Here is an 11,441-nt window from a genome sequence, read left to right on the forward strand (position 1 = left end):
ACCTCAGGTGTGAAAACACCCTAAGAGACGGGAGAACTTCAGGGATGGTTGGATTTTTTTTCTATTCTCCTGATTCTCACTTGCACCGGTGCTGCTTAAAATTATTCAGTGAAGTTCTGATGGTTCTGTGTCTGCAGGGCCGTGCAGGAGAACCCGGTGGTGAGGATGAGCATGTGGAAAGAAGTTCCAGCTTCAGGACTGTATATGGGAGTGAGGAGGTGAGTTTGCAACTATAAATATTCTGCAGCAGAGCGAGAGAGACACACATTAGTTTCCAGTGTCTCCCACGTCCAATATGTGAGGGTGTGAAGCATTAGTTTCCAATAAAGAGCCCGATGAGCTCATCAGTCACCAACAGAACCTCGGACTCCGTATAATCGCCCCGAGTTTAATAAGAAACAAAACGTTTCCAGCCAACAGGAAAACGTAATGACAATGATTTATTTTCAGCAGTTCCATGATTTCACTAGGATATAATGGGAAAGGTAAAAATGGAAGATTTGTTCCTGTCAGCTTTTTAAAAAATTAACCTGAAATTGTGAACTGTTAACATAATTTAAAATGTTCAGGTCTAATGGTATATAGAATAAAAACACAAGTCATTTATCTTGTTTTCTAAGTATTAAACCTTTTCTATGGCTCATTAGACTCTTGCATCTGATTGGCTGACCGACCAATAGCCTTGTCTAAAAATTAGGCTGAGAAATTAAATAAATTCATTATGCTCTGCAACCCAGGATACTGAAATAACATGCATAGAAGCCCATAAAATGGAGGATTACAAAGTATTTTAAAAGTAAAACATTCCAAGTATTGCAAGTTACCAGAGAGAAAAAACTGTTGAAACTACTATATCTTCGTAAAAAGGAGCATTAACCAATCAGTTGTTTGTTTCCCTGCAGTAATCGTCGGGTCGCCAGGTGAGTTTGGCTCCTCTGAAACTGTAAATCTCAGACCGAACCAGCGGATGAAGGACGGCTTGTTCATAAGTTTTTTTTCTCCTTCCTGAACAGTCCTGTGAAAGCGTGCCACTTTGAGTCCCATCTGAGCAAACTGCAGGCCGACTCCAACTACCTGCTGTCCGAGGAATTCGAGGTAATTTCATGTGAATTAAATCACTCACCTGTCAAACGTTTTCCAGCCGTCGTCCTCCGCTTCCTGTTAACCTCTGTCCCTTATAGTGCCACACCTACGGAAATCAGAGTACCATTTAAAAAGTCAGTTTATTTCATTAGTTTGTCATTTCCATTATAAAAAAAACACTTTCAGTGGGGAGAAAACTCTAAATATTTCCACACCCACCCCATCACAGCGACTATGACCAGGATGTTTTCTACTAACATATTTTATACCACGGTCTGTGTGAATGGTTGATTCTGATTGGCTGCAGGGTGTCCGACAAACAATTTAGCTGGTAACGGCCAGACATTTGATGGTGGTTACACATTAAATAATTTCCCCAGCCGCTTCTTGTAAAAAAACAGTATTAATAATTGATTTAATATTTATGTCCTTCATAAGTGACAAAGGTTTAAATGTGATAATGCCCAACGAGGAGTCCCTCATAATTAGCTTTGCGGATGGTTCACACCTGAATGTTGTCCAATAATTCCACAGAACGTTGCTTTGAGAGTGAATCTTGTGTTTCTGCAGGATCTAAAGGATGTGGGCCGCAATCAGACGATGGACGTCGCCAGACTGCCGGAGAACCGAGGGAAGAACCGCTACAACAACATCCTGCCATGTAGGCATCCTTTAATACTGAATATCTGCTGCTGCACTGCCTTAGAGATCCATGTAGAAACACTAAACGATGATCTGGAGATTATTGTTCAGTCTTATTTCATGTTATCTATATAGTATTTATTACAAATCAGCTCATTTAAAAATACATCGCCCTGAAATTATGTAATTTAAATGAAATAATTATTTTTCCACTTGTTTACTTGGAGCTATGGGAAGATTATGGTTAGGTTGGGTTTTATTTAGTCACGTGTTGAAGCTTACAGCACCACTTAATTGATACATTGACCCTGTAACAGAGGTACAACATGTATCTACTGCAAATGGGGCTTTAGAAATAGATTTAATTTTATTAGAGCTAAACATTGTCCCCTGCAGGCCACCAACATCAACAAATAAAATATATTTTTTATTAGCTTTCTGATGCCAAACGCAGTTCATACATCAGATAACGGGATTTTTTTTTTGAACAGTTCATTGGGGAAGTGTGTGAATTGTTGCAGGAATTTCACAATAACTATGTTTACATGGACAAAAGTAATCGGAATAAACAGCCGATCAGAATAAAAAAAGTGTCATGTAAACACGGCAATCGGAATATGATGATCGGATTAAGATCAATCGGAATGAAATTATAATCCGATCAACGTTCACAAACGCTTGTCAAGTTATTCCAAATGCGCCCAACGTGACGTATTTCCGCAATGGTGGGTGGCGGAAATACGTCAAGAAGTAAAACTGTCGGGGCTCCTGCTACAACCTATTAAAAAAAGAGCTGAAAATTGTGTAGTAACATTTAAACCGTAACTAGAACATGGTGCAAGTCCAGCCTGGGTGCGTCTTTGTGGTTTAGCAAAGTTCTTCTTCTTCTGTGGTTCTATTCTGAATAAAGCCAGGTACATATAAATGCACATTATTATTGGATTAATTGATTGTGTGACCATATAAATGGTGCAATCCGATTATTTAATCTGATTGTGAAAGTTTGTGCATCTAAACGTAGCTACTTGCTGCATTGCTTTGGCGTGGAGAGCTTTCTGTAACTTAACACCACGCGATTAAAAATACAGGCACTGAGTAAACTCTGTTAGGAGATTAATCTAGAATAGGGCTGAATGATTTTGGAAAATAATCTAATTGCAATTTTTTTCAGTCTAATTTATCATGTCTTTTTAAAAATATACAAACAACAAATCAATTTGTTTCCTCGCTGTGCAGATTAGTTGCTAAAAGACCCACAGCATCTAAACTCAGAGCAGAAATGATTGCGGTCTGCCTACAATATATTTCAACCAAAATTGCAATTTTGACTTTTCTCTGCATTAACCACAAGCAACAAAAATGGCCTCTAAATAAATATGTTTGTAAACAAGGACTATTTAAAACAAGAACTTTTAATGTTTCTATTAATCAGAATATTGTTCAAGAGAACAGCTTTTAATTGATTTGGACATCAATCATTGTTGAACATAAAGTGCAACCAACAAGCAAGTCTATGTATTAAACTGATTGACCTGTACTTAATGCTATGTATGATTATATAAACTCTAAACAACGTAATAAAGTTAGATTATCTCACTGCTGCAACTGTCTTCCCTTCCATGTGAAGGCAAACCCACTTTAAACATTTTACAGACATCTAAATGTCTGATTCTCTAATTGTCACATAGCCAAAAATTGCAGATTTCTGTGATTTGGAAATTGTTTTTTTTTATTGCGATTATATTGAAAATGCGATAAATTGTGAAGCCCTAATCTAGACTAGAAGAAAAACCAAAATACTTATGACTGCAGCCCATCATCAGCATCTATGGAAACACAAACTATTTGAATTTTTCCATAGGACCAGGAAGCGAGAAGTGGATTCGTCTAACGTTTGTTTTTTGTTTCCAGACGACTCGACCAGGGTGAAGCTGTCCTACCTGGAGGACGACCCCTGCTCCGACTACATCAACGCCAGCTACATACCTGTACGAACACACGCCTCACACACGCAGACCCACACGCCCTCACCCCCCCTCCCTCCACAGGGGAACAACTACCGCAGGGAGTACATCGCCACCCAGGGCCCGCTGCCGGGCACAAAAGACGACTTCTGGAGGATGGTGTGGGAGCACGGCGTGCACAACGTCGTCATGGTGACACAGTGTGTGGAGAAGGGACGGGTAAGAACAGGCCGTCTATTATTAACCAGCCGGCACATTAAAGCGTTTCTGTCAGTAAAGACCGACTTATCCACAATCTGATGTAACCAGAACGTCTGAGACTAGTTAGCTTCATCACGTCTTTGGCCTCACAAAGTGGATTAAAAGGTTTATTTCAGTAATGCATCTCAGATGGTTTTATATTTTAGTAGAAGTACAATCAGTTCTATAAATGGGTTTTAGTATGCATCGGTGCAATAAGCCTTTGGTTCTTCTGAGGTGTTTATATAAGCTGCTTTAATAGCAGCTTTACACTGCAAAAACTGATCTAAAAATAAGTAAAATGTTCTTAAAGTTAGTGTATTTGTCCTTGATTTGAGCAGGTAAATAAGATTATTTGCCAATGGAATGAGTATTTTGACCCCTAAAATAAGATAATTAGACATCCTGCACTTGAAATAAGACGATGGAGATGAGTTGTTCCATTGGCAAATCATCTTATTTACCTGCTTAAATCAAGGACAAATACACAAATTTTAAGAACATTTTACTTATTTTAAGTTCCGTTTTTGCAGTGTAGGCTGGTCTGTATTGTTGTTCCTGTGTCTCTCCTCCTGACAAGACTCCATAGTTTGCTGATCAGTTTTTCAGTTTCAAGCTTTTTACTTCCACTCAACTTTCTATTAATGTGCTTGAGTACAGCCCTCTGTATACAAGTACATTATGCCTTATATTCTTCATATGGGGGCTAAAGCACTGAAGCTAACGGATAAATAATCTGGCTGTTAGCAGAGGGCTGTATTCAATAGATTAATGAAATGTTTGGTGGAAAAATGAGAGACACCCCAAAGCCACCATCAAAGAAACCTGGGCTGGACACTTTAGAAGAACTGCAGGACCTAAAACAAAAGGAACCCCAACATAGTACTGTGTGTAGAGACTGTTCTAGAGTTATAGGACTGACTGGGTCTATAATTTTCATTAGCTGTAAGCCATAAATGTCTCACTATCTAATGAACCTGTTTACTGCTGTATTAATCTGGAACAAACGGTTAAAAAAATGCTGTTTGTCCATCTCTATTTTTCATTAACCTACTGAAATTAACTTTTTTTTAAAGCTTTTCTTTGATGTTTTCATCATGCACTGCAAAAACAGAACTAAAAGTAAGTGAAATCTTCTTGAAATCATTGTATTTTTCCTTGATTAGAGCAGGTAAATAAGACTATTTGCAAATAGTCTTAAGATTTTTGCACTTAAAATAGGAACAATTCATCTCCATCGTCTTATTTCAAGTGCATTGTGTCTAATTATGTTATTTTAGAGATGAATTGTTCCTGTTTTAAGTACAAAAATCTCATTCTATTGGCAAATAGTCTTATCTACCTGCTCAAATCAAGGAAAAATACTTTTTACTTATTTTTAGTTCCATTTTTGCAGTGTGTAAAGCAGCTTAAATGGTCCGTCACAAATAAACTTGCCTTGGATGAATGTTTGCAGGTGAAGTGTGATCAATACTGGCCTGCAGACAAGGAGCCGCTGTACTACGGTGACCTGGTCATTCAGATGATGTCTGAGTCCGTCCTGCCAGAGTGGACCATCAGGGAGTTCAAGATCACCTCGGTACCCGCTCCTCAGCAGCTTTCCTGCACTTCAAATGTTTAAAGTCACAATTAATCACAGCCTAAAGCAGAAACAATAACTTCCTTTCTGGTTTTGAAGGAGAACAGATGCAGTTATCCCCGTATGCTGCGTCACTTCCACTACACCGTGTGGCCCGACCACGGCGTTCCCGAGAGCACCCAGTCCCTGATCCAGTTCGTCCGGACGGTCCGGGACTACGTCGACCGATCCCCGAGTACCGGCGCCACCGTGGTGCACTGCAGGTGGGACGCTGCTCAGACCTGCAGGCTGTCAGACAGTCGGCGGCTCCGTTTTCCTGGATCGTTAACTGGATTCTGTTGTTTGTGTCAGTGCTGGAGTTGGGCGCACAGGGACCTTCATCGCCTTGGACCGGGTTCTGCAGCAGCTGGACTCCAAAGGAACCATCGACCTGTACGGCTGCGTGTTCGACCTGCGGCTGCACCGACAGCACATGGTCCAGACTGAGGTAGGGAATGTTGTGGAAAATATAGTAAGTTGTTATATTAATCATGCATTTGTATGGAGAATAATAAAAGGTACTCCTGGCCTCTAAACTGTGTCTCCCCTCTGAGGCAGAAAGCTCACAGGATGTTTTGAGAGCTATTTTATGGTTTGTCGAGGTGATTTGGCTTGACCCCTTATAGGACATTTTGGGTACTAAATCAGTTTTACTGGATGAAGACCTTGAGGAGAAGAGCCTCTTTGTTTTGAGAACAGATAGAACCTGGAGACACAGTGTCTGGGCCCACAACCTAATCAGGAGGGGTTAGTGTGATAAAAGGATGTCTTTGTGAACCTTTGATTAGACAAAAAAAAAAAAAACGTACAAGCTTAGTTTGTTCACTGCAAAAAGATACATTTTCTTGAAATTAATGTATTTGCCCTTGGTTTAAGCAGGTAAATAAGATTATTTGCCAATGGAATGAGTATTTTTACCCCTAAAATAAGATAATTAGATATACTGCACTTGAAATAAGATGATGGAGATGAATTGTTCCTATTTGAAGTGCAAAAACCTTATTCCATTGGCAAATAATCTTATTTACCTGCTCAAATATAGGAAAAATACTCTAATTTTTAGTTATATTTTTGCAGTTTTTTTGTCTCTTGGAATTCCAAATGAATTAAACATGCATATTTTAAAAGTTTGCCTCTGATAATTGTTTCTCCTTTGCTGCCAAATCTTAAACCGGGGTAAGAGGGGCCTTCAGAGATGAGCAGGAGCAGGCCCTTATTAATCTCAACAGGAACCTACTCCAGTCAACGCTGAGCGAACAGCATTATGATCCGACGTGTGTCTTTCAGTGTCAGTACGCCTTCCTGCATCAGTGTGTGAGGGACGTCCTGAGAGCCAGAAAGCATCGCAGCGAACAGGAGAATCCTCTGTACCCCATCTATGAAAACTTCAACCCAGAATACTGCCGTGGTGAGTCCGCATCTCCTTTGTAAGCCCTGCAGGGAAAACATCATCAGCCCTCGACTCTTTGCTGTACACCCCCGTTTGATTTTTTTACAAACTTTAGTGACACAATAAAACTTAAAATCAAACAAAAAAACCTACCTGTATTTTTTTATTCATTGTCAAACCCACAAATATGTTAAATTAGTGAAATGTAGATTTAGCAAACAGCACACCCATCCCTTCTCTATGCGTTCACCGAGAGAAAGTATACAGCCACTACGCTGGTATCTGCAGCTCAGCGCTTAATCTGACGGACCAATGCTCCTCTATCCTGTGGGATGCCACAGGGTTCCACTCTTGGTTCCCTCCATTTTTTGGCTACCACTTATCTCTGCATCGCCTGTTTTCCAACTGATTTGCAGGCGACACCCTGAGAATCTCCCCTCAATCAATAGTTCTGTTTAAATCCAAACTTAACACCTATTATTCAGGAAGGCGTTTACTACTCATCAATGTGCTGTTTTATTTGTTTTGAAAGATTTTTTTTTTTATTGTTTTTTACTTTTTTGGATCACTTTGGATGTTGCTGGTGAAGATTCTCAGTCATCCAGGTCATGGTCATTCCAAAAATAGGTAAAAAACAAAGCAACTGGACTTATTTTCCGTAGTTGAAGACGTTTCGCTTCCTCTCCAGGAAGCTTTCTCAATTCAAAAAGTCTGGAGTAATGTGGAGTAACAAGCTTTATACCATTGCCACACAAAGGCCTTGTAATGGCTTAGATAACATGCAAATTCAGAATACAGAAACAGGTCCACCACCCCCACCTGTTTCGGTTGAATCTGCATGTTATCTAAGCCATTACAAGGCCTTTGTGTGGCAATGGTATAAAGCTTGTTACTCCACATTACTCCAGACTTAAATGAATCAAGAAAGACCCCAGGATTCAAACCTTCTTGGTGCAAGGCAGCCAAACACTTATTTACATTAAAATGGAGTTGACTTCAATTCTATTTATATAGTGCCAATTCAATCATTTTATACAGATTGGTCAAAAATGTCCTATACAAGGGAACCAGTTGATTGCATCAAAGTCCCGACAAGCAGCATTCACTTCTGGAGAAGCGTAGAGCCACAGGGAGAGTCGTCTGCATTGTTGATGGCTTTGCAGCAATCCCTCATACTGAGCATGCATGAGGCGACAGTGGAGAGGAAAACTCCCCATTAACGGGGGGGAAAACCGCCAGCAGAGCCAAAACCAGGCTCAGCTCATCTGCCTCGACCCACTGAACCTCCCATTCATTTATTTCTACAACACAACACTAATTATTTGTAACATTTCGGCAGAGACGGCCCTGAAACAGCCATAGTGTGTCATACTGGTTTTGTCCACTAGGAGACAGCGTTCAAACTTTTGCATTTCAACCTGCCTTTGGTGGCTTTTAGTTACGGTATTTATTTTTTTTACAGTTTCTTAATAATTCAAGTACAATAATATTCTGGAAAAAATAATTGTGTGAATGATTTATCATAACTCTGTATCTAGAGATTCCATGTCCGGCTGGGTTTTATAGATGTCTTTGGTATTTAAGGGATTGATCCGATTTGAATGTCAGTTTGGTGTTTTGATCCCTCGGCTCACTGCAGTCGATGGAAAAAATTAAGTATTAATGTTTGAGGCTTTCAAATAATGGAAAATGTGAAAACAGCGCTGGGCAGCAATTTATTTAAAAAATTACTTTTTCGACGCATGAAGAGTATTTTCTCAAAATTTCAGGCAGTCATAGGTTGTTTCCTCTGTAATGTTTAATTGAGGACCATATATGCACTAGAAAAACTAACTTAAGGAAGAAAAAAAAAGTAGGAGGCGTTTATTTTGTTATAGAACATGTAACAACAGGATGTCATAATTATGTCTCCTCAGATTTTATCTACAACGGACGTTAAGGAGACGATGACGCTCATCCAATCAGCAGAGAGGAAACACATCTGTACACCATGGAGACGAGCGTGTTTAGCTAGATGTCTTATCTACCCCGACTCACACTGAGCAACACGACGTTAGCAGCGGAAATAAAATCTGTTCCTAACTAATTTCTGTTCATTAAAGCCTAAATATACATGCCTGACAGGTCAAGATCAACATTTAGAGAGTTTTTTTGAGCATCAAAAAGTTTTGTTTTTTTGATAAATCACCATGGAAACTGAGCACATTATCTGCTCTAAAAATTAATTCTGGGTTTCAGGTTAGATATGCTGTAAAAAGCTCCATCCAGTCATTTATGTTTAAAAAGTTCACAGGGTAGATTTGTTCTTTAAACTTCTACAGACCAACACCCAGGAAACTAAAGGGTCAGATTTTATTTAACTACAGCTGGCTACCTGAGCAGAAAGCCTGACTAATTATTAATCTAATATCAGAGCAGAAAGCATAACAAACTGCTACGAATGTCATCGGGTGTTTAGCCTACATTTCTGCTCAATGTACTGGGATAAAAAATGTTAGCTATTAATTTAAAGCAATACGATCCTCGAAATCTCTGTGGTAAAACTCTGAGACGGTGGTATTTTTACTCAAATAGAACAGCTTAGATCTGCAGATAAGCATTTGGAGAGTATATACCTAATGTTTAATGAAAGATATCAGTAATTTTTAATTAATTTGTACCGATATCAGGCATTAGTGGTCATTACTATCCAGGAAACAACCAGTGAGCTGCTGGAGCTTCTTACATATGTTTTAATCTGAACAGGAACCAACCCAGAAAAGAGGGCGGAGCCTGCAGCATGACATCATAGCTAACCTAGCGGTTAGCGCTCTCTGGTTCCTTAATGCAGACTTGATTTATACTAGTTGTTAGAGAATCAGCCTGAGTGTTTGACATGTTAAAAGGCCCATCTTTGCAGAACCGTCCCATGAGAACGTTTTGTAACCATGCTGATCTAACCGGGTCAAAAAGAAAGCCGCCTTTGCACCAAAACAAAGTCGTCATCTCAACACAGCTGGGATAAGATGGCGACCTCGCAGGACGTCCAACACCATGAACACCAATAAAGCAAAAGTGTTTCACGTCTGCAGCATCTGAACCTCAATCCGTTCCGTTCTGACCCGTAAACTCATCGCACACCCAAAACTGAACCCTAAAATGGTCAATGGCCAGTACCGATCTATTCTTTGAAGCCCAAAACAACCTCAGATTTTCACAAATTAACCAAAGAAACTGGATTTTTTTAATGAAAACGTTTCATTACAAATTGTTCTGAAGTTGTTGGAGGAAATAAATGACCTATTTTTCTACCTTCTGTATGTTCTCACTGCTCCGTATAAGCTGTTTATTTAAAGAAAACCTCACACACAATGCTGTATGTAAATATTGATGTAATACTGGTTTTCCATTTCGTGTTTTCATGCTGTGTAACGTTTAAATTTCTGCTTCGGACTTTAACGTTCTGCCTTTTTTTGCGGTTTCACCTAGAAATAATTGCTTTTAAATATAGCTGCAGTATTTTAAACTGAACTGCTGAAAACAGACAGGCCAAATGTTTAATTTAAAATAAATCAGGGTATGGGTGAAATGTTTGTATTATAAAAAAAAAAAAATCATGTTGCTGTTTTTAACTGACTGTTCAACAGTAAAGTTATAAAAACTCCAGTTTAATGTAGGTTTAATTAATCTCTAAGCATAAAAAAAAATCTATTTTTATTTAATTTTGTAAACAGGATTTCAGGCATCTATTTTTAATATAAAAAATTGCAACTGATCCCTCAGCCACGACAGAATGTACTTTACTGTTTTCTAACCTGCTGCCAGATTCATGTAAACCTGATCATAAAATGCTTATTAAAATTAGCGACCACCCAATGTTTCTGTCTTTATTGTCCGGTCAGCCGGCGTTTCTAGCGATCCGCTACGATGGTCCTGATTGACGGTTCTCCAGTTTTTCTGAACATCTTTGCTCGACGTTTTACTCCATTTCAGTCCAAATTTCCGACCTTTTCCCAGACAAATGTCTCAACTCTGGCCTTCGCATCACTTGGCACCAAGAGGCTTCTGAACTCAACAGATGACAATCGTTGAGGTTCATCAACAAATATGCAGACGACTGACTAATTGTCAGCCTCTTGCAGGACGAGTTCCAGTTTTAGACAAATTTATTTGATGCCGCAACAACTTGTCTAAATACTTCAAAAAACAAAAGTGATGCTGATTGATTTTTGAACAAACCCACTTACGATTGCCCCAACCCTCATTGTTGGCACGATTCTGGACAATCTACTAACTTAAACCAACACTGATGCCGTCTAGAGGCTGTCTTTAATGGGTTTTTTTTTTCATTTTAGTGATTCTGGTTAAACTTTTGTATGGTGTGCTGGTTTTGTTAACCTCAGCATGGCAAATAAAAAGGAGTTGGTGAGCTTGGTCAAGGTCTACAATGATCACTGGCAGAGATTTGGTCTTCAAAATAAGAGTCACTAAGAGGGCAACATTGATCCTTAAAAAGGAGCAATAA

The 11,441-nt window shown here is 39.2% G+C and overlaps 1 protein-coding gene across 1 annotated transcript in view; it reads left to right on the forward strand.

The window, feature by feature from the left end:
* The window catches only part of ptprb (protein tyrosine phosphatase receptor type b), a 46,879-nt gene extending 36,087 nt beyond the window's left edge, over nt 1-10,792 (forward strand). The window contains exons 30-40 of the mRNA XM_012868655.3: nt 138-218; nt 903-920; nt 1,014-1,095; nt 1,654-1,744; nt 3,637-3,713; nt 3,774-3,908; nt 5,386-5,508; nt 5,608-5,771; nt 5,860-5,995; nt 6,835-6,955; nt 8,854-10,792. Coding sequence (XP_012724109.2) covers nt 138-218; nt 903-920; nt 1,014-1,095; nt 1,654-1,744; nt 3,637-3,713; nt 3,774-3,908; nt 5,386-5,508; nt 5,608-5,771; nt 5,860-5,995; nt 6,835-6,955; nt 8,854-8,876 — 1,051 coding nt within the window. The 3' untranslated portion in view covers nt 8,877-10,792. The remainder of the gene's footprint in view (nt 1-137; nt 219-902; nt 921-1,013; nt 1,096-1,653; nt 1,745-3,636; nt 3,714-3,773; nt 3,909-5,385; nt 5,509-5,607; nt 5,772-5,859; nt 5,996-6,834; nt 6,956-8,853) is intronic.
* The last annotated feature ends 649 nt before the right edge of the window (nt 10,793-11,441 follow it).

The sequence above is a fragment of the Fundulus heteroclitus genome, chromosome 17 (assembly GCF_011125445.2).
Source record: "Fundulus heteroclitus isolate FHET01 chromosome 17, MU-UCD_Fhet_4.1, whole genome shotgun sequence".
In the NCBI taxonomy this organism is placed as follows: domain Eukaryota; kingdom Metazoa; phylum Chordata; class Actinopteri; order Cyprinodontiformes; family Fundulidae; genus Fundulus; species Fundulus heteroclitus.